The sequence below is a fragment of the Cupressus sempervirens genome, chromosome 6, assembly GCF_028749045.1.
Source record: "Cupressus sempervirens isolate cs-2001-9-10 chromosome 6, ASM2874904v1, whole genome shotgun sequence".
Lineage (NCBI taxonomy): Eukaryota > Viridiplantae > Streptophyta > Pinopsida > Cupressales > Cupressaceae > Cupressus > Cupressus sempervirens.
Genome location: NC_143123.1, coordinates 423,639,423 through 423,661,914, shown reverse-complemented (window position 1 = coordinate 423,661,914; position 22,492 = coordinate 423,639,423). Strand labels below are relative to the sequence as shown.

Sequence of the window (22,492 nt, the reverse complement as noted above, 5' to 3'; positions counted from 1 at the left end):
CCTATCTATAAAGATTTCTCATGAATAATTCATTAAAAGTAGCCCCACCCACATAATTTTTCTATACTTCCATTATTAGCCCTAATATAAACTATTTTTATATCCTATATTATTCTTGATAGATGCAAATTCTACCAATAATCACATATTTGACCTTTCTTTTTATCATATTCCGAGCCCTCAAGCTCCTTTACGTTAATTATCAATGCAATATAGAAATATGCCTCCATTTGCCAATCTAATAAAAGTTAGTGTATGCTTAATTATATAAATTTAATTGGTTTACTCTGTAATTAAGGTTAGAAAAGTATATAGTTTCCTTTTTAGCAGAATAAGAACAGTCCGATATATAATCCAGGTATCTCTTTAAGCCATCCATAAAGTCGATGCTCTTTGTCGATGTGAGAAGCTAGAAATAAGAGAATCAAAGAGTGAGTAATTTAGTAGGAAATCTAAATGTCTGGGGACTGAACAGCGGAGAAGACTGACATTTCTTGGGGAAAAGTGGGTGGTTTGGTTTCGAGTTAGGAGTAACATCACTGTGGACAATTGCCTTCTATTTAGTCACCCCTTTTTCTATTCAGGTACTCAAATTCTATCATCTTCATCTAAAATTTGCGAATTTATAAGCAGGCAGAGGTAGATAGTCCATATTCTTCCACAGGAGTTTTTGAATCCCTGGAGCTCGTAGTTTCTAATGCAATTATCAGGCCAATTCATATAATCCATAATCTTCTACAGGAGTTTTTGAATTCCTTGACCTCATAGTTTCTAATGCAATAATCAGGCCAATTCATATTATCCATAATCTTCTACAGGAGTTTTGAATCCCTATGGCCTCATATTTTCTAATGCAATTATCAGTCCAAGTCATATAATCTATAATATTCTACAGGAGATCTTTAATGGATAACAATAACGGCGAGACGGAGATAGCCGAATTAGCGGACACCCACTTGAGTTGTGCAGCGGCTTTTGTAGAAGGAGGCATTCAGGAAGCTTGCGAGGATGCTTGCAGCATCTGCCTCGACCCCTTCTCACACAACGATCCTTCCACGGTTTGAATTCCTCAATGTTTTAATCATCTTTGTACCTTATAGTTGTTGCCATCTTTCTTTTGGATAAGTAATTGGTTTTGTATTCAGTAGTAGCTGTTTCCCAGGGATGATTTCGATTCAGTATCTTTTTAATTGTATAAATAATAAACCCAAATTGATTTTTGTGCCCCTCGACGCCCTATTTTTTATATGTACACGGATTCATTTAAGTTGGTATATACATGTATGGACAGAGACAAAATCCACACTAAAGTAGAGTGAACGTGTGTATCACATTTATGTATACCTCTCTGTATGCATATGCAGAATAGACTATTCATCGCGCTCCTCTCTATTAATTCATGCATATATTGTGTTTGACGTTATGCACATACGTATAGATATGGACACACACTAAGAGGAGAGCGAACGATTGTCTAAATGCATTGTGGGTGGGTGTACATGTCTACAATGAGATAAAATGATATAACTTTTTTATCTGTTATGCCAATTTGGCTTGCAAAACCCATCAATTTTCAAATTTTAGAAGATTGTTTTTATGTATCCAGTTTTCAAATGAACTTTTTATATTTTCCGTGATTTTTTTAATTTAATGGTTGCACAGGAAGAGAGTGAGGGAGGAGCCCTCTAAAGGTTGTTCATTCAACGATACAATTTTTTGCCGACTTAAACTAACACTGTATCCGCTTTTCTTCTTCAGGTTACAACCTGTAAACACGAGTACCATTTACAATGCATTCTGGACTGGTGAGTTTCGTAGCAAACAAGTTAATGGAGCGAACTATTTTGTTTGTCGGATGATGGTGGGATAGTTTAATCAGTCTTTGCATGTAGTATAATGTAGGTTAAGTCTAGTGCTGTAAATCTTCTACAAAATCATACTAGAAGATACCCTTGCTGTAAGTGTAGAGGCATTCGTTGAACTTGATTTATCTAAGTGAGATGAAATGAAATTATAGTTTTTTGACAGGTCTTCATGGCATAAATATTTGTGCCAGGATCTTTCAGGCCTATTCAAACTGTGTTTAATGGTTAAATTCTGGTGTTAAATATAAGATCCCAGTGTCTGTGTAGGTCTCCAAGTTTATTGTTTAACAGCATAAATAATAGAGCAGCTATATTGGCATTGCAGACCAGGGATAAACAATTACCTATCGATTTGCCTCGAGTCAGGTCCAAATCTGGTCGCTTCCCATGCTTATAACCTCATCTATTCTTCGTTCTGAAAGTATCCAAATTAGGATAGGTTGTTATATGGTTTGTTTTTAGTGCGAGCTTGTTGGAATTGGCAGTAATTTGTAATGGACAGAATTTACGTCCCACTTCCAGACATAAATTAGATCACATTTACTCAATAGGACATTTGGCCAAGTTGTGGAAATTTCCAACTATTCTCTTGGTATGTTTTTTTTTATGGTGGCCATCTTCTTTATCTTTTTAATGTCTTAATTGGCTCACTTCTTAGGATGGCCATGATTGTGCATTTATTCTGCAGGACGCTGTTAGAGTTAACTTGCTTAGTGCTTTAGACAACCGAAAATTAAATGGCTTTAACGATCTAGTTTCTTTCATACAGGTCTCAAAGAAGCAGACAGTGCCCTATGTGCTGGCAGTTACTTAGCTTGAAGGACCCCGCCAGGTTTTTTGTAATATTAATTTCTAAGCATGGTTTGAATAAGCTCTGCAAGTGTTCATGAACTGAGTTGTCACTGATGCACAATTCATTTGTTCCTAACAGCCAAGACTTACTTGAAGCCGTGGAAGATGAGAAGATCTCCAGATTAAGAAGGCCGCAAAATCTGTCAAATTTTCATCCTACTTTGTTTGAAGATTTTAACTTACACAATGTCTGTAACCAAACTTAAGATAGTTGTACTTGTTTGTCTAGATCTTTGATACATTAGAGACATGCTAAGGCAGGCTTGAGTGACTTGTCACCTCTTTATGGTAAACACATGCAGATTCCGATCAACACAGATGAGCTGGATTTTGAAGAGCATGTAATGCAGCATTTGGCAGGAATGGCTGCAGTGAGCAGGGCACATCAATTTGCTAGGAGGGGAAGTCCACATAATATATCTTCTGCTCATGGTCAGCCTCATTTGAGTTTACCTTTATCAAATCCTAATATGCTTCCTCCACCCCCTGTCTCCACTTCTCCAGCTTCTCAGGGTGGAAATTCTCCATCATTGACTGCAGACAGTCCTACCACATCTCTTGTAGCTGGTGAGAGTGAGCAACCTGAGAGAGCATCTCAGTTGACTCAAGTGGAATCTGATTTCTATTCAGCTAGATGTGCAATGGCACCAGCCGTTCTACATAGGTGTGTGAGGCCAATAATATGGGCTATCAATCAAGTTGAAAATTCTCAGTGGATTTTTTTTAAAGTTTTAGTTGGAAGTGTGGAATGGAAATAATTGTTTGCTTTCTGTTCCATGCTTTGTGACAATTTTCAATCAGGAATGTTGCAGGACATCCTTCAATGAAGTCTCAAGGGAGAGCAGGACCATCTGAAATGCAGTCATTTTCTGAATCACTTAAATGCCGATTTTCAGCCATGTCATCCAGGTTTGCATTTTATTTTATACGTATTAGCTACTTTTAGTATCATTTCCTCATGGTGTAACATGAAGAAGAACATTGGCAGATGTAAAGAATCTATCTCAAAGACCACAAGAGGTTTTAAGGAGAGACTATGGGTACACAACACTGCGATGAGAGATTCTGGTAAGGAAGCTCAGCGTGCTGTAACTACTGGAACTGGTGGTATTGTCCATATGGTAGAGCATCTTGATCTGGAAGACAAAAACAAGAGAGGCATTGCCATTGTTTCCAAAGATACTGAAGGAAGCTCAGGATATGGACCTTCTAGGCAATTGATCGATGATTACCATGGTAAGATGTGCTCTGGCAATAACATCGGAGTAATTTTATGCCCTTCAACTTCAGGTTCAAGCAGGGTTGCTCCACAGCCTCTGAACAGTGAATCTGGTAGTAGCATGGACACTTCCTCTTTGAAGGTAATTAGCTTTAAGTTAGGATAAAACAACATGGCGATTTTTGGACATACTATCTTGAGTCTTATGTATGCACCCTACATGTCTGCTCTCTCGACTCCCCTCCCCTCCCCTCCCCTCGCTCTCTTTCCTTGCCCTTTTCCTCTCTTTCTGCTTTCTCTAGGAATTTTTCTATATACATTTTGGTTGATGTATGTCCCTAGTAAAAAGATAAAATGCATGAATATGGGTTGACTTGAATGCCCTATAGTTTGATGTACTTGATTATTTCCAGTAATTTAGTTTTGGATTCAACACCATTGGATTTTGATGAAACTATAAACAATAATCTTTAATCATTGTGAAAATGTTTTGGTATTTGTCGTGTAATATAAAACTTGTTAAGACCGTAAACATATTAATATTTTTTCATTAATCAACTATTTTTCATGATTCCACATCATCATAAATATTTCAATGCAATGGAAACCTGGGGGTGATGTTAGGAATAAGCTGTTTAGAATCAGAAGAGAAAGATGGATTCGTTATATTAGAAGCCATGCATAGAAAATATGAAACCGTAAGAACCCAAATACCTGTATAACAGTTTAAATCCAAAGTCCATAGATACAACAAGCTACAATGCTTCACATACAAGCTATACAGAAATTGCCAACACAGAAAATAGAAAAAGGAGTCATTATACTTCAATCTCTTGCGAAATTTGAAAAGGCTGATGTATATACTCTAGTCTAGGAAATGAAGTATTGTGATATCCACCCTAGTTTTGTTTTGAAATTATGACTTTCAACTGAAAGTAAACTGCAATACAGAATCCTTCACACTTTTTGATCACTCAGATTCCTTCACACTTTTTGATCACTCAGATCCTAGAATGGGCAAGGTGAGAGCATATAGCATTTTGGTGTACAATTAATTGAAATGCAGTGTTGAAAGGAAGGTATCAAAGCCAGCCAATGCGAATTTTTTAATGGGGAGCATAAACTAGTAAAAGAGTAAACATCCACTTCTTTAGTAGGAATTGCAATGGGGAAAGCTTATAAAATATTGAAATGAAACACAACTTTTTTGACTTATCTAGTGGTGACTGAATACAAGTATAAGCAACAACTCTTACACTTATTTTGTTGTGAGTGATTATAATAAATGACATTTCCCCATTGCGAATGGGGACCCCCGGTTTTTTCTTTTTAGGGTTTTGTTTAAGTGTTTTTGTTTCAGTCTGTGGTCTCTTGCCAATGCAAAGTTTAGGAGTTCAATCAAAGTTAAGATTGTTGCCAAGCTCAGGAGTGTCGTTGGAAAATTAAACAAGAGGAAGCATGAGCAGATGAGCATTCTAATGCCACACAGTTGTTTAGAAGGGCCAGGGGACAAAGATCAACATTGCTTAAGGTCAATTCTCACAACTCCTACATTTTAGGAAAAGTTGTTTTGTTCTGCTTTTTGTATTTTTAAAAGTTCCTATTTTTTGACATTTTGGGGGCAATTCTGGAACTCATTTTTTGTTTTTTTTTCTAAATTGAGAAAGTTTCTTTTTGCATTATTCAAAATTTATATTTTTAGAAAGATCAAAGTTCCACCCAAGTGTAAAGTACCTGTTTTCAACTTCAAGTTCATCTTGGATTTCATGAAAAAGCATGAAAAGTGATGAAAAGTTCTAGATTTCAAAATGAGGAAGCGTTCAAAATTGTGAAATTTTTAAGAAAATCCTTGTTTGGGTATCAAAATTATCTCAAAAAAGTCATGAAAAACTATGGAAAAGAACAGTGATGGAAGTGTTCTGATTACTGAAATCTGATTGAGTTTGGAGTTCGATCTCTTCATGAACATTTACAATTTCTATAAATACATAAGTTTGGCATTTCATTCTTCACAAGAAGAAATTGTAACTCTGAAATTAGTAGTATTTTATAATAAGGTGAAGAGGTTGTAGACAATTTTCAGATTGGATTTCATACACGTTGAAGTTTTTCCTTGGCACAAATTAGAGCTTCAATTGAATTTTCATGTTTTACATTCAAATTTCCACCATCTTTCAGAATTGGAGGCAGTTCTTAGGTGGAATTTTCTTATTTTCTTGAAGTTTTTCCTAATTTTCTTAAGGCGTTCTCTGATTGCAAATTCATAAGAATAATATGCAGACTTGAAGAAGTCCCTCAAACTAAGATGAAATCTGCTTTAGCAAGGTGAGGAGAAAAAGTGTGCAAGTCATGGAAAATCCACATGGTTACACCGCCCTAGGGGATGGGGAGACACCAAGATGGGGATACAAGTTTCCAAGCAGGGGGGATAGAGGGACCTCAATTTGGGGACGGTGGGGGGACGATGACGGGGGATGGGAGGGGGTGTGTATATACTATATACTATATGCTAGTTATAGAAAAATGTATAACATTGACAATATGAGACCAAGATGTAAAATAAAAAATACTAATTCTCTAAAATTTAAATACTTGAACATTGCCTTGTGATTGAAGATTGAACTATAAATATTAGAATTATAAATACTTGAATCAGCAAAGCCAAATAATAATAGTCATAGATATTAAATTTCTAAAAGTATGAGTATCTCATCAATCATCATAAAGATGATTACATATAATGTCAACTCAATATGATATTCAAATTCAATGTTGAATGTTCATATATCAAAATCAAAATGCCAATGGCCAAGGTCTCAAATGTAGTGAAGGAGGCCTCTAATCATCTCTTTGGAGGGTAGCAAGCTCATCGTCATCAGAACTATCAAACTCTCCAAGGGTAAGAGCCGCAAAAGGAACACTAACCAGCCCTGCATTTGTAGTACCCTCATCATCATCAATCTATGATGGGTCCATTGGCTTTACATCCCATTGTGTTGCGGTGCTCTCCTTGTACACACATGTCTTGCAATCATTCATATGCAAGACACTATGTGCAACCACTAGCTTCTTTGCTCTTTGAGAGGTAAGCCTATTCCTTTTAATAGAGTGGATAAAGCTATATGTAAACCAGTTCCTCTCAGAAGATGAAGAACTAGATACTTGACATAGCAATCAAATGACTAGTGTGAGAAAACTTGAAAAGTAAAACCCTTTAAGTTCCCTTAAAGTTAAATAAAAATGAAAACATTTCTCAAATACAAAATATTATTAAATAGCTTATGAATTTGAGGAACTAGATACATGAGACAAGAAACGAATAACTAGTATGGTGGTTGTTGATTTCGGTCCATGACGAATCCACCACAAAATCGGATCCTCTTGTGCCATAGTTTTAAGGTCCGCTTTTGCCACAACCTTGTAGCCATCAAGAGTAGCTAATTTGTTCCACTCATGGAGGACCATGCCAATAGTCTCAGAGTCAAACATCAAACCCGATGCACTTGTAGAACCCTTCCTTCACCTAGAAAATTAACAATTCAAAAATTCAAATTATTGGCAAATAGAAGATGCTAGTTATGAAAAAGTTCAAATGTTCAAGTACCAACATGTATAACAATATAGGACATAAAGATGATTAAAATAAGTAGCATGATATGAATCACCTCATCATCTTGAATCGATGTGACTCTACTAGGCTTAGGCATGTACCACTTTGGATTTATTGCATAAGCAACCATATTTGGGGGTGTTTAGGCTATCCCATCTGTGCTGAATGATAGGCCAGATGTGCTTATGGTAGAATGCTAAACTGGGATCCCTCTCTCACACAACTACTCTCATTTGGCCAAGCATAGAATCAATGCACTCATACAACTCCAAGGCTAGGCACATCCCCATTCCCATATCTGATGAATTGGAAAAGTGGAGTTGATGCTAGAGACTATGTATTTTGCATCACTCCAAAATACATCACTCTTCACCATCTCCTTCACCCTCCTTTGCTGTATTGTCTTCAACCCATCCCACCTATTCCACTCATTTGTCATAACCATGAGTTGTAGTGGTTCCTACAACTCAAGCATTCTTTCCAAAAGATGAAGTAGGATGCATATTTGGTTTCAACTGGTATTAGGAACTCCTCCGTGAAGCTCCTAATGAGTGCATGTGAAGTGTGGTGGTTGTAGATATACATCTGCACATCTCTAGCATCATTGACCACTCCTTTTATCCAGTCAGTCTTCTCATGTGCTTGAGTGCATTGTTCATAGCATACACACAACATGGAGTCCGCTAAATATGCCTATATGTTGCTTCAACTAGCCTCTTTGCCACTCTATACATAGGTGCTGCATCAGTCACCACTTGGACCACATTTTGTGGTCTAATCTCCTCTCGTTGTCTGAAGGATGTCAAACTGAAAATCAGCATCCTTTCAATGCCTTCTACAATCAAATGCCCTGGGAAAGAATGGGCCATCTGAGCATGTAACTATGATATTGATGAGTGGACAGTTCCTAATGTCCATCCATCCATCCATGATAATGTTGCATCCTGACTCCTCCCAAACTGCCCTCATGGTCTCCATTATCTGACTAATCATGACATGTTCATTATCCAATACAGTGGTCCTTAATTTGTGCTCACGCGGTGGCTCAAATGATGGTCCTCCCCCCTTTGTAACTTTCTACATCATCTCCTTGTAATAAGGAGATCGAGCTATTTCAAGTGGTACACAATTAGAAAAAAGAATCTACCAATGGCTTCCTCTGTCTCCTTTTTCATGTGTGCATTAAGTAAATCTGCTATGGGGTTACTTTCTGGTTGTAACCTCTCGTTTCCCCTTGCTTGGTCCTACTTCAGCCATAGCAGTAGAAGTGGATGAAGGTCTCGAGGCAGCCCTATAAATGATGACGCTATTGGCTGTGATAGAGGAGAAAAAATACATGGCTACCCGTGTAATTTTGCTCATTTGACTGCTGAATAGACTAAATCTATTTCTACTAGATAAGGTAGTAGGCATCTCAATCCCCAAGTCATATGGAATGCCCCAAAGCTTGCTGAATTCAATTTTATAATGCAAGTTTTTACTGCGGCTCAAAAACTCACATGCTCCCACACCTTTTCCTACCCAAAAGAGGAAGTGTACATTCACTCTTGTGATGCTACCAAACCATTTTGTATCACATATGTTGCATTTCCACTTCCTTATTCCACCATCTGCTTGTGTTGAAGCATTTACTCTTGTAGCAAATTGTCTAAGAGGTGATTTAGGATCATATTTACCCATAGCCCACTTTGTCAAAAGTGTGAAGGGGCAATTAGTAGATGGTGGGCCAGGTGGCCAATTATTTGTGGATTGAGACTCGGTGTTCTCATCCCCTATTGCTCTCATGCTTAGCTACATATTCTTGGCTACAATCACTATGAGAAGGAGTTTCCAATTCCATCTCATCATCACTGCCACTTGTTTCATGACTGTGGGAGCTCATTTTGATACTGATGAAAAAAACAAAACAATAAATACATGGTTTCAGCCTATGCCTTTCTTTTAAAATAATAAGATTTTAAGTCAAAATTTAAGAAATAATTTATAATTGAAATAACAAGAATCTACTTCAATCTACAAATGAAATTCGAATAACCATGGCAAAAGGAAATAAGAAAAAATATAAAACTAAAAACAATGAAAATTAATGAGAAACCCTACCTTTTGCTTAAAAAATCTCTTCAACAGGGTGAAAAATCGTCTCCCTCCTTTTCTTCTCGCTCCTTGTCACTCCTCTTTGCCTTGCAATCACTCTTTTCACCTTCACAAGCATCCTTTTCTCAACTCTTCACTCTTCTTCTTCCCAAAATGAATGCAAATGAAGCCACATAGTAAAAGCAAGCAATATAACACATTTTATGGGCCCCACATGTCTTAGGGTTGAAAAATGACCCTTAGCTAAGAAGTTTCTTTTTAAATTGATTTTCTTTTTGATTATGACAGAGGATGCCCGTCCATCCCTTGGAGGGGTTGAGGGATGCGTCTTGTTGGTGAACAGATTTGTCTTTTAAATCACAAAAAATGAGTAAAAGATTCTATGCCCAAGTTCATAAGACAAATACAACTTCCCAACAGTTGAGGAATTTTAGCATTCACAATTCCTCTCTGAATTTTAATAAGGTTCAGCTCCCTTATTGAATTTTCAATCAAAACCACTTTTTAAAAGAAGATTACTTTTAACCTGAAAGTAATAAGGCTTCCCTTCTATTCTTGGATAGGGGGAACAATCTAAATAGTAATGATGAAATAAAGATGCATATACACAAGAAAGAGAACACACAACTTCTCTATTGATCACATTCCAGAAATTGAACAAAATTAAGGGAAAAACACCACGAGGGAAGAAACATCCAGCATATGAGAAAACATTCAAATTATTCAATACTGGTTCAAAACTAAATCAGTAATGAAATATTTCAAAGCATACGTCTTTGAACATTCAAATATTTTCTTTTATAGAACAATATTGCTCATAAATATATTTCTGGAAAAACTTAGAAAAGTTGCATGAAAATATATATGTCCAAACAGAATGGTCACAGTATGATATACATCAAAAACTGCCAACCCTTAATACAATTGAGTCTTAAGCTTAAATAATAAGCTGTCCAAGAATCTCCTTGAAAACCGAATTCTCGGACAATTAAAAGTAGTTACAAAAACCATCATTAGAAATGGGTACGTAGACCCAGAGTTCAATTGATAAGAACCATAACTAAAAAGTTTGAGCAAATTAACAGAAAACATAAAATAACTGCCAAACAATCAAGTGGTTTCCTCCTCCTCTTCTTCTTCTTCAACAACGTGCTAGTTTCCACATTTTAAAAGCATTCATGAACTCAGTCATGGCAGTCGTGTTTGGGTTCTTGATGCTTTGAAGTCGATTCCTTTAGATGTCTCTATCTAGTTTCATTTTATTTACCGTGTCTAGGTAGCCTGGTAAGTGCAAGGTACAAGTTCTGGCCATTACTTCACTTTTTGCCACTCTGGAGAACTCAAATGATGTGAGATCTATTTTGTCCTTAATAGACTTCATACGTTCCTCATGTTGTTTGACAATTTCCTCTACATCAAAGCTTCCTTCTTTAAGAGGCCTAGGCAAGGGTGAACCGATAGATTGAAAGTCCCTTTCCACCTGCTCTAGCAATGCCTTGAAATCTGTTTAACAAGATTGCATTCTTGATATAGCAGAAGTGTAGTTTGACACTCTCTAGGCAATATTTTTCCTAAGAACTTGAATTAAACCTGTGTCTACATGTTGTAGCAGGTTTTCTTGAAGGAACTTTTCTGGCCTGCATTCCTCTATTTCCACTAGCTGAGACACCATGGCTGACAATTTTTCAACTTCAGTTTTCCATGTCTCAGATTGAGCATGGGATTCATTTAGAGCAGCTCCTGCTAGGGAAACAATCTCATGTAAATTTTGCATAAGTTTGACAACTTGATTTATTACCAAAATAATCCAACTAGACACGACGAACATTGTCATTTTTCCTTTTTTTAGATCTTCTAACAATTGCTGGTTTTCGGGAGCATTGGAATCGAAGGCAGCTTGCGACTGATTACTAGGAACAGAACTTTGTTCTTTTAAGGAGTTTATGTACTCTGCCGTCACATTGTTTTCAGCTTTCAACCTTTTCTTTTCGATTCCATCTTTTTGTGACTGCAGTACAATTTGTTTAGTGGAGGCTTCTACCGAGTGCTCCTTTGTTTCACGGTTCATTACCCCTAGGTCAGTACGTGTAACCTCAAAATTGCTCAAATCCAATTTGTTCACTCCCTTCATATGATTATAAGTAGCCACCTTAGCAATGCTTCTCCCAGTTGCACTATCAAAAGTTATCCTCGCAGTGCTTTTGGTCCTCTTGGGTTTGGGAGCCTTGTTAGTGTACTTGCTTACAATGTCATCCATAGGAAAAGAAACTGGAACCAGACTCCTTTTCCTGTTTATTGAGGCCACAAGCCAATTTGGAGTGGTAGCATCCCGTCGTGATCCAGCAGCCCCCTTTGGAGTAGTTGCGGCCTGTACCCTTGGAGGAGATGAACCCATTGTCATCTGAACTCTCTGGTTGTTGTCAATGAGTTCACTGCCTTGGTCCTTGCCTTGCTTGCCATCAACCTGAATAACTTGGTGAGGGCTTACTAGAGACAACATTTTAGCTTTCTTGTTGGAACGGGTTTTTTGCACAAGGGGGGCATTATGAGCCTTTTTCTTAGAAATTTTGGAGGACCTTCTACTACTTGCAATGGGGAGACCAGTATTAGAAACAGAATCAGCCCTTACATTAGCAAGGGTGTCCTTTTTTCAATTTCAACCAAGATTTTGTCCTTTTAAATGCATTAGCTATTATTTCAAGGGTATCATCTTCTTCCTTAGAATCCCAATTTATGGCAGGATTTACAGGTTCAATTTCCTGAGAGGTTAGAATATCTGTTCCATCATCTTCTATACCTGTGATGTCTGTTCCCAATTTCAATTAAAACGAGATAATTTGAGAGACAGTAAACCTAGATTAACCTCTCCTTTTTACTTCTAGTTCATCTGTACAATCTTCCCAGAAATCTTCCATGGCAGGAACATGTGTGATTTTAACCTGGCTATCAAACAGACTATGGATGATACCTTTGCTGTCAAAATTCGTTCTAGCTTGATACATACCAAAACAAAATTTAACTAGATCAGAACCTATACATTTGGCATCTTCCATGTTTCCACATGTTAGCTTGCCCAGTTTAAGTGGAAAAACAATGTCATAGGCTTCCTTTGCTGAGAATTTATTTATCACAAAAATTAGTTGCCGTGCTACTTCTGCTAAAATGAAACAATCAAAGGCAAACCTAGGGAGACGCATAGGTTCTTCATCAAAACCTCCTACTCTCAAATATGTGAACCTTGGGAATTGAACATATAGGCTACCAAAAGATTGGACAAGTCTTTGGGACTCGGGTGAAATTCTATGCTGCAAAGAATTCCTCATTTCAAAATACAATTTGCCAGAGAAGACATCATGAACTCTCTTAAAATCATTTAAAGCTTTATCTTTATGCAACAGGGGGCAATAGCTATATATGGTGATCTCCTTAGTCTAGGGTTCATGTGGCAATTGCTGCAAATCTTGAGTGGTAGCTAACATGTATATCAAGTAGGACGACATGAAGAAATCTTCCTTCAAATTTAGGGCACCTTTCAACTGGTCTTTGAGGGAGCTGGCAATTAGTTCTGCCCAATCTAAAAATTGCGAACCTTCTAACACAATTTGAACATAAAAATGTATCCGATTTTCGAAGATAGAAACATCAGGGCAACCACAAATTTTGTGCAATAGAACCATTATGTCCTGAACCTCAACAGTCATCAGGCTTTTCTTCAAGGTTTTGGGTAACCTCGAACCACCCTTGTAGAAAGCCTCTGTCCAACTTTTTGCTATGACATTTCTATAATTATTGGCTTTCTCGGCGAACCTAGCCACAGACAAGGCTGGGGTGAGATCAGCAAATGGTTGCTCTTCCAAGTGAAATAAACCAGACACGGTCTCTCTATTGATATCCAACAAGACACTTCCATCCTTCTTTAGTATATGGCCTTTGGACACACTATACATGTGTATGCATTCTTGAATTAGCTCTGGGCATGGGTAAGCTGAAGGGAAAGTGGAAGCCACGAGCAAGTTTGTGTCTAATACCTTAGTGGAAAAAGGTCGGGCTAGCCTTTCACACAATCTTTCTAAAATTCTTCCCAAATCAACCCCTAATAAGTCTGTGTTGGCTATAATGGGGGACCTACATTGCAAACTACAGGTGTTCCCAAATATATGTTATGTAGACTTCATGATTTTTAAGAGCTTTTATATTTGAATACAAAGCAAGGAAACAACCTTAAATATGATTTACCCTACAGGGGAGAGGAAGAAATAACTAGAAGATGAAAGAATTACCTGGAAGACAACAACTGTTTCAATTATAAAAAAATGCTGGTTTCCTCCATTTCTATCCTGCGACTGTTTGTTTTGAGCAAAAAAAGAAACTTAGTACCTTCCTTTTAAACAAGAAAACTTTCTTTTCAATGCATTTTGTAAGGAAGGACATGACCATTAATTGCATAGAGGATGGAAGTGATTTTTAACATGCCATGAAGGAAAGATGACAGGGCGGAAAGGGTACTAGCATTAAATTAGGAGCCAAGTACTTTAAATGATTATCCCTCTTTACACATGCCAAATCTTTACTTTCGCACCTTGAATCAAAACTCTGGTGCATTTATTAATGACAACCTCACTTGGTCATTAATTGCCTGTACTTACCTTTCAAATCATAAAGCCGCCCACAACCATGTTAATCATGACGAGGCAACTAGCTGTTGTGTGCTCCATGTGCCATGTGGTCGTGTAACATGTCAAGTGGGTCCTCCGAGGAAAGCTGTCTTGATGAAATGTAAGAAGTATTGAACCCGCGAACTAGTTCCTTCAGTACAAGAGGTTCAATGCGGATTAGTGCCCTTTGAACTTGGTACAAGAGGTACAAAAGGTTCAAGGGGAACAAGGAACATGTTCATTATACCAAGGCACCTTGTGAATTGCAACAAAATGATGGTTTGAGATGAAACACATTTGGTTCAACTTGGTTATAAAAGGGAGACTTGGTCAACAAATTAGCTTGAAAAAAGAGGGGGCAATGTGGCCAAAAATGAAGTCGAATAAATATAAGAAAACAAATACAACTTCATTTTTGGGTTTGACAAATTGACAGAACCAATGGTTCGAACTAAAATGCCAAAGATAAGAGCAAAACAAAAGCAATGAGCAAAAATGGCGACTCTAAAAAACATGAACACACATGTCCCTGTCCCCTGTCCCCTCAGGAGACATTGGGACGTTTGCCCATCTCCCAAGGAACAACAACCACTTGGTGGCGTCGCGGGAGATGCCAAAATGAAGTCCCTCTGCCCTTGGTGCATCCCAGTCTCCGAGACGTGGGGCAGTTTTGGGAGAGACACATCCCTTGGTTACTCTAAAAATCCAAAAGAAGAGACGAAGTCTGCCCAACTTGGGGTGATTTGAAAATTTGGAAAATCCTTATTTCAAACTGAAGACCATGAGAGAATTTTCAAAGATCAAAAGTGGCTAAGTATGAAACTCCTTAAACAGAGATGATGTCCACCATATGTAGCATGGATAGAAGGAAGGGAAAAGGTTTGGCCATGCATAGAAAATTTTGGTTTCAAGATGACTCAACCAAGGAGGTGGTAAAAATAAATTCCACAAACTCATATAGAGGTTGCTTCTATCAAGAAAGAAATTTCTTGTTCCAAGCTGAAAGCTACTTAAATGAAGGAGAAATTGGCTAAGTGTTAAGAAAATTCTCATTGCATGAAAAAGTACTCCCTACCAAAGGTTAAAAGTCATCTAAGTGTTTGAAATTCCTTGATTACACATAAAGTCCGCCCAACTTAGAGACTGATTGCAAATTTGGCAAAGTATGGAGGAAATTTCTTAATCCAAGAGTAGTCTAATCATGAAAAATGTGAAGAATCTTCAAAGGCTATAACATAATGAAGCTTGTCGCAAAGTGTTTTGGAAATGCAAGTATCATCAAAAGTTCCCCATGGAGAGAGAACTTTAAAGGGAGAAAATTTGGTTAAGTCAAGGAAACGTTTTGATCTATAGTGAACTTTGCCTAAGCAGAAGAAAAAATTCCTTTTTCAAATCCATGGAAAATCCTTAATTTCAAACAAGGAAAGTTGTTGGAAATCCACAAGCACAAGTGAAGTCGTCCCAACTTTGGCTGACTTCAAATTGACTAGTATTGTGAAATTTCTCAATCCACATGAAATTTGCCAAGGAAAGTTGAGAGAAAATCCACATACACAAGAAAATCTGCTCTCTCATTATGAAGAATTGGCAAGCATTGACAACTTGGGTGAAGAATATAGATCAAGAGATCAAATTCACTCTCTGGAATGAAAGAAAAGTTAGAGATTGGGGTCCAAAGCCATTTATGGTTGAAATCACCAAACATTTAGAGAAAACTTCAAGTGGGAAAGAGGAAAAAGCCAAGTTTCAATGGGAAAATATTATGTTTATGCATAGTAAAGAAGAGGTATACATTACTAGAGAGAGGTGTGAATTTTGGTGAGAGAAAGGATTTTTAGAGGGTTGAATCACCAAGGAAGCAATAGTGAAATTGCCTAAGTATGGGTAATTTCTTGAATATAACTTGAGACCTATTTTTTGCACTCTTTATTGAATATAACTTAAGAACAGTATAACATCATCAAATAGATCCTAGCATACATAAACAAGGAACATAAATGATAAATCCACCACATATGTAAAATGTAAATTGTAGCTGAAGTAAATAGAAAACATAGGATTATATGACATTGATATATAGAATTATAAATGTTGTCAAATCATAAATGTAGAGTGTAAATGGTAAACAAAAAATGAGTCTATCTGCTGAAACTCTAGCTCAAGCCTCATCCTCATCCTTAGCTTCAGCCTTTGAGTAACCTATTTACCTTCTACAAAATCATCTAAGGTAGGTCCTAGAAGATTGAGTAGCCATAGCCTCCACATGTGAGGTGGACTCATGATCAACATCAACAATGTGAGAGAGAGAGAGTGTGTGCGTGCGTGTTGGAATGTGCTCTATCCACCTCTTCCATAGCCACAGCCTCAACCTCTGCCTGGTCAACCCAATTAAGGTCCACCTCAATGTAGACTGGATCAGTAGCCTTGGTGAGCCACTCTGAGTCTGGATCAAACTCCTCTAGAGTGATGGGAGAGGAGTCACTGTCCAAAATTTGTTTGGTCCTAAGACGGAGCTTTTGCTTGAACACTAGACCAATTGCACTCACATCCAGAAGCACGTCCTAGTTGACTCAAAACACAGATTGCAATTTTTTGAAGATTTGGAGTTGAGGGCTCAAACATTTGCCACCATCTATCTAAAAAAAGGAAAAGAAAAAAAAATGGTCTCATTTACAAGAACAACTTTAAGGCTAAATTATACAATCAAAAATTAAAATGTATAACTTATATCCCATAAACTTAAGAATATATTTTTACCTGGCTGTAATTTGGTCTAAGCATCTGTGCACATCTTGCTAGAAAAAATCACCTCTTCTTGATTTTAAACTTTTTCTAGCTCAATGGTTGTAGTTGAGGTTGTGCCATTACTACGAATCTTCTGCATCATTGTATATAGGCCAGTAAGAACCTCCTCATTTGCCATGAAGTTAGGACGAAAATGAAATGTTGGATTAAGGCAATAAGCTGCTACATGGATGGGCCTGTGAAGTTGGTTCTGCCATCTCCTATCAATGGTCTCCCAAATGGGGCCATACTTATTCTTCATTCTTGCATACTTGAATCTAATGGCCTCTTTGGCTCTATCCGTGCCCTCATATATGTAGCCCATAGATGGCTTGTTCCTATCAACTTATAGGAGAACTATGAGGGGCTCAGTGACCTACATATAATGTTAAAAAAACATTTAAGTCACAAACTAAATAAAAAATAAGCACAATTACAAATTTGCAAAACAAATAAAAATATTCATTTAAATTAAAAGGAAAACTAAATTATTAAACAAGTAACTACTAAATGTTAAATTGTAATAAATTTACCTCCAAAATTTCTTGAGAAGGTTTCCAAAAACTAGTCTCATAAAAAATGCAATCTGCCACAACTATCCCTGCCTTGGTTGTAGCAAAGGAAGAAGTCCACTCCATCCTAACAACCATGTGCCTCAAATCTGCCCTTGACATCAACAATGATTTCAGTGTGAGGAAATTTGAGGCAAACCTCGTGATACTAGGATGAGCTAACTCCTTTTCCCTGTGTATTGCCTCATTATGCTAAGGACCAATGCATGATTGTAGACAAACTTGCTAATATTCTTGGCCCTTTCAATGCATGATTTGACCTATTCAAGCTTACCGATATCCTCCAACATGAGGTCAAGGCAATGAGCCACACATGGAGACCAAATAATTTTGGGGTACCTCTCCATCAAAAGTTTTTCTGCAGCAATTTTGAATTAATTAGAGATTTACATATGTTAAAAAAAGTTATAAATAAATTTATAGATGTCTGTCCATTAAATTTTCAAAACTTGAAAAGTTTACCTGCAACAACATAACTCGCAGCATTATAAATTGGTCAAAATTTAACAAATTTTGAATGGAAAGAGAAAGAGGCGGGTTGAGTGTTGGTAGGGTTTCCTGCGAAGATGGTCTAGGCGATGATGGTGAAGGGTCTAACGAAGATGAACTAGATGGATGGAAGGGCTTCTTTGCACATGCCTCTCCATGCTCTACTTTGTGCTGTAATGTGCTGTTGGTGGCTTTTGCTGTAGAGATGGAGGTCTATTATGTGTCAGGGGAAGATTAGTTGATTGCATCTAGAGGTTTCTTTTGGCTTAGGAGAGAGTGTTATTGTTGGCTGTTGTTATATTGGGGGGAGATTGTGCTTTGGAGGCAACAATGTTTCCTTGAGGTGGTGGGGGGTCTTCCCTTATGGGCCCCTCCTTACTTACGAGTTTGATTCTTCCTATTTGTGCCCCTAACCGTAGTGAGTGGGGGTGTTTTGTAGTCAGGTTTGCCAGTTTTAGGGGCCTTGTGGTGTTCTCTTGTTGGGCAGATATGGACTCCTTTGTCCTTCCTTTTCTTTGAGCTCTGGGGCTATTTTTATTGTGAGAATGCAGTTGCATTTTGCTCAGTTTCACATGCGGGCTTCTGTGTTTTTTGGTCCTCCTTTTGATTGCTAGGGGGATGCTGAAAGTTTTCAAGGGCCCTCCCTGGCTCCCTGTTTTTGGTTGACTGAAAGTTTCTTTTGTGGGACTTTCCATCCTACTGAAGTCTAGTGGACTCGGAGCTCTGTTTTGTTTCAACCTTTCGAGACTTCTATAGAGCTGAAGTTTTCCCTTTGCCCTCGATGGTATCTTCTGGTGGTTTTTTGGTTTGAGTGTTGTTTTTGGATGCTGTCTCTTCTTCTCTCAACTCTTATTGAGGTGGAGATATCATTTGTTGAGGTGCTGATATGCTATGCGGTTGAAGCTAATGGTGGGTTGGACTCGCCTTCTTCTTACGCTAATGCTTGGAAGGTTGGGTGGTTTTAGGAGGGGTCTAATTTTGGGATTTTTGTCCTCCCCAGTTTCCCTATTGAGGTGGGTTCCCTTGCTATAGAGGTGGAAGGAAGCTATGTTGGGAGGTTGTTTTATGTCTTCTTGATTATCTATGTTGTTTTTTCTCAGCAGAATTGGGCTTTCCCTCAAAACCCTTTTATTTAGCCGAGCCTCTTTTGTTTGGTTTTTTGATGATTCTAGATATTGAGAGGTTATCTCTCCCCTATTGTGTTAGCTGGTTTACGGGTATGTACTTTCATGAAGGTGATCACGATGTGGTCCCTTATGGATTCAACTAGTTCAAGCATATGTACTTTCGGATGGCTGATCATGCTGTGCTTGAAGATTCTTGCTATGTTTTGGAATTGGATGGTAGCCCCTCCTTTTTCCACATGATCAGATGGATCTTGTGGGGTTTTGGTTTGCCTTTGTGGGCCTTTTTTTGCAACAATGCTTTATTTTTTCCATCTTGCAACTGTCTTCCCTCTGTTGGCTCGTGGCTAGCTTTTTTCTTGCTGATCTATTGTTGAATATCTTTATGTAACATTTTGTCTATGTTGGATTTCAGATCCCTTTCAAAATCTGGTTGTGATGGGTTTCAGGGTCCCATCAAAACCTGTTTTCACTTAATAAAAAATATAACTTGTTGCATTATTTGTCACCACCTGCACCACATTTCTTCCCCCACCTCTTCTATGACTTCCTCAATAATCTCATATAAGTATGTGGTGTTTTTAACATGCGAGGAAGCATTAATAGATTTTAGGAACATGGTGGATCCTACAAAATTTACATAGAGGAAAATAATTAATTGTCATGGATCAATCAACAAATCAAAATTTAAATTATTCAATCACAATGCATGTAGGGAAGTAGAATGATCAATCACCTCCACAGGAAACAAGAAAATTTAGTAGTTTTCTATTCCTTCTATCTGTCCAACCATCAGTCATAATTATGCAACCCTTTTGGGTCCATGGCTTTTAGTTTTCCTCAAGCTCAAGTTTCATATCCGCAACCATTTCATCTAAGTGGAGGCCACTCAACTCATCATCAGTAGGGGTGTTGAACCCACACCACAACTAGTGACGACATCTATCATGCCTTGCCAATAAGGAAACCTATCACAATAGATTATGATTAGATGATAAATCATAATGAATCTATAATTAGACAAGTAGACTTCAACTTCAAATCTCAAATTCAAATTATAAATTGAAAATTTTAACTTCCAACTTAAAGCAAGAAAACAAATAAAAAAGAATTAATTGCTTGGCTGCAATAAATAGAATGTCACAAAAAGTACCAAAATTTGCAATTTTTTTTTTTTTGGCAAGATCATGAATCTTTTTGTTCCAACCCACGCTCTTAAGCAAGGGTTATGCACTTAGGAGTAGTGCACGACACAAAATAACTGTCCAATCTTGACTTCCACACTCTAAGGTGAAATGAAATGGTGCCAGTATTAGGAGCAGAAGCACTAGCACTAGTACTATAACGAAAGGGACGCCTAGTAGAACCCTCTCCAACACAACTTGCGGATGTGGGACGATGGGAGCCAATGACACTTAGCTCATCAAGTTGCCTCTTCCTAGTTATCTTCTCTTGTTCATGTGCCTCTAATTGGACATAACAAAAACATTTTGCCTTAGCAATTTGTTTAGTGCACACAACAATATCATGCCCATGTATGCCAGCAATGTGGTATTTGAATTTATTAATGCCACTGGAATTTATATCTTTACAAAAAATACATTTTGTTTGATTGCTTTTTCTTGTAGGAAATTTCTCTGTATATTTCGAAGACTCATCCTTTCTAGGCATTGTGAAAAGTGAATGTTAAGGCTGCTGCAATAAGAAAAATCAAAATTTCACAAAGTTATAAAGTTAAACTAATAAAAATATTAGTAAACTATACATTTCTTTTGAGAAAATTGTAAATACATGTTTGCAAATTTGTTCTAAAAACATTATAGGGTTTGCAACTTTGCACTTTGCAATTTAATAAAAAAATTCAAGATTTACAAATTAAAACTGAAAAAATTTAACAAACAATGAAGAAAACATTAGCAACTCCTTAATGCTCCCAATGCAAACTTATGGCCTCCCCAAATTGATTTATGATCTCCTTGATGCTCTTCTTCCTTGCTGGTTGCGAACCTATGGTTTCTCTTTTTTCTTCTTCTCTCTCACTTCTCCTCTCTTCTTTTCATACTAAGCACTTAAAAGGCCTTTTAGGGTTAAAGAGAGAAATAAAAAAAATAAAAAAATAAAAATGTTTTTGAATTTTTTTTTTTAAGTGGCCAAAAATCCCAGCTGCGTGACTGAGTTTTGGCTCTTAGGATTCGATGATTTTTGCGATTATTGTCAACTTGCCGAGTTAGGCGAGTCATGGGCAAAACTCGATGAGCCAAGAAGACGGGTTGCCGTGACTTGGCAAGTTTGACTCGATTGCCCAGATTGCCAAACTCGCCTAACTCATGGCGAGTTTGGGATCCTTGCTTACTTGTATTCATTGCTCAAATGTTGGTGAATATTTGTGATGTGAAAATCCTTAGAATACCTTAGAATTCTGCACCATCTTGTGGAGTTGCTGAATTTGAAAAAACAAGGATATGCTTCAAATTCCATTTTTGCAACCTATCGCATCCCTCCAAATTGCCTTATTTTAATGATCTAATCATAATTGTGCCCTAGATGGTTTCTGGTTTCAAGTAAATGGTGGTTTTTTATAATTGTGCCTTTAGATGGTTTCTAGTTTTAATTAAGTAGTGATTTTGCATAATTGTGCCCTAGATGGTTTTTGGATTCAAGTAAATGGTGGGCTTGTACAATTGTGCCCTAGATTTTTTCTAAAGTAGAATCAATGGTTTGAATCATATAGTGCCTAGATGGTAATTGCTTATTTCCTATTTTATGGTGCATTGGATTTTGATAGTAAATATTGATTTATGTAATCAATCATATTTGGAATAGATGCAGTTGTTTATCCTACACTATGAGTATTTGCTGCTATTATGTTGCCATGATATCAAATTGACTACTTTTGTTTTCGCAAGTAGATGTAGGATTGACTTGGCCTCTAAGGAAGGCGGGGGGGGGGGGGGGGGGAAGAGATAACATCCGGAAAGGGGAACAGTAATATAGTTAAGGTCAATGATGAATTGGATTATAGAGGACTAGTAAGTATGTACTAGAATTGGCTAGCGTTGCCTTGCCAGCCTAGGTTCTTAGTAGGATATGGGAGAGGTCTGTTCACTCATGCCTTCATTCAGTTGGGATAACCATGGAGTCAATTGATGTGAATGCTATCGACTTGCACCATGAAGGACAATGTATACCCTGGTACGATGTTGATGTGTCATGTTGGTGTTTCCTTGT

The 22,492-nt window shown here is 37.5% G+C and overlaps 1 protein-coding gene across 4 annotated transcripts in view; it reads left to right on the top strand.

Moving 5' to 3' along the window:
- The first annotated feature begins 339 nt into the window (after positions 1–339).
- The window catches only part of LOC149552859 (E3 ubiquitin-protein ligase RHF2A-like), a 74,651-nt gene continuing 52,498 nt past the window's right edge, over positions 340–22,492 (top strand). Inside the window, exons 1-9 of one of the 4 annotated variants that reach the window (XM_089788387.1) lie at positions 377–584; positions 896–1,058; positions 1,759–1,805; positions 2,635–2,697; positions 2,797–2,905; positions 3,020–3,149; positions 3,258–3,381; positions 3,519–3,626; positions 3,706–4,078. In XM_089788387.1, the coding sequence (XP_089644513.1) occupies positions 906–1,058; positions 1,759–1,805; positions 2,635–2,697; positions 2,797–2,905; positions 3,020–3,149; positions 3,258–3,381; positions 3,519–3,626; positions 3,706–4,078 (1,107 nt within the window). In that variant the 5' untranslated portion in view covers positions 377–584; positions 896–905. The other 3 variants (XM_089788384.1, XM_089788386.1, XM_089788385.1) reach the window with 3 other exon arrangements.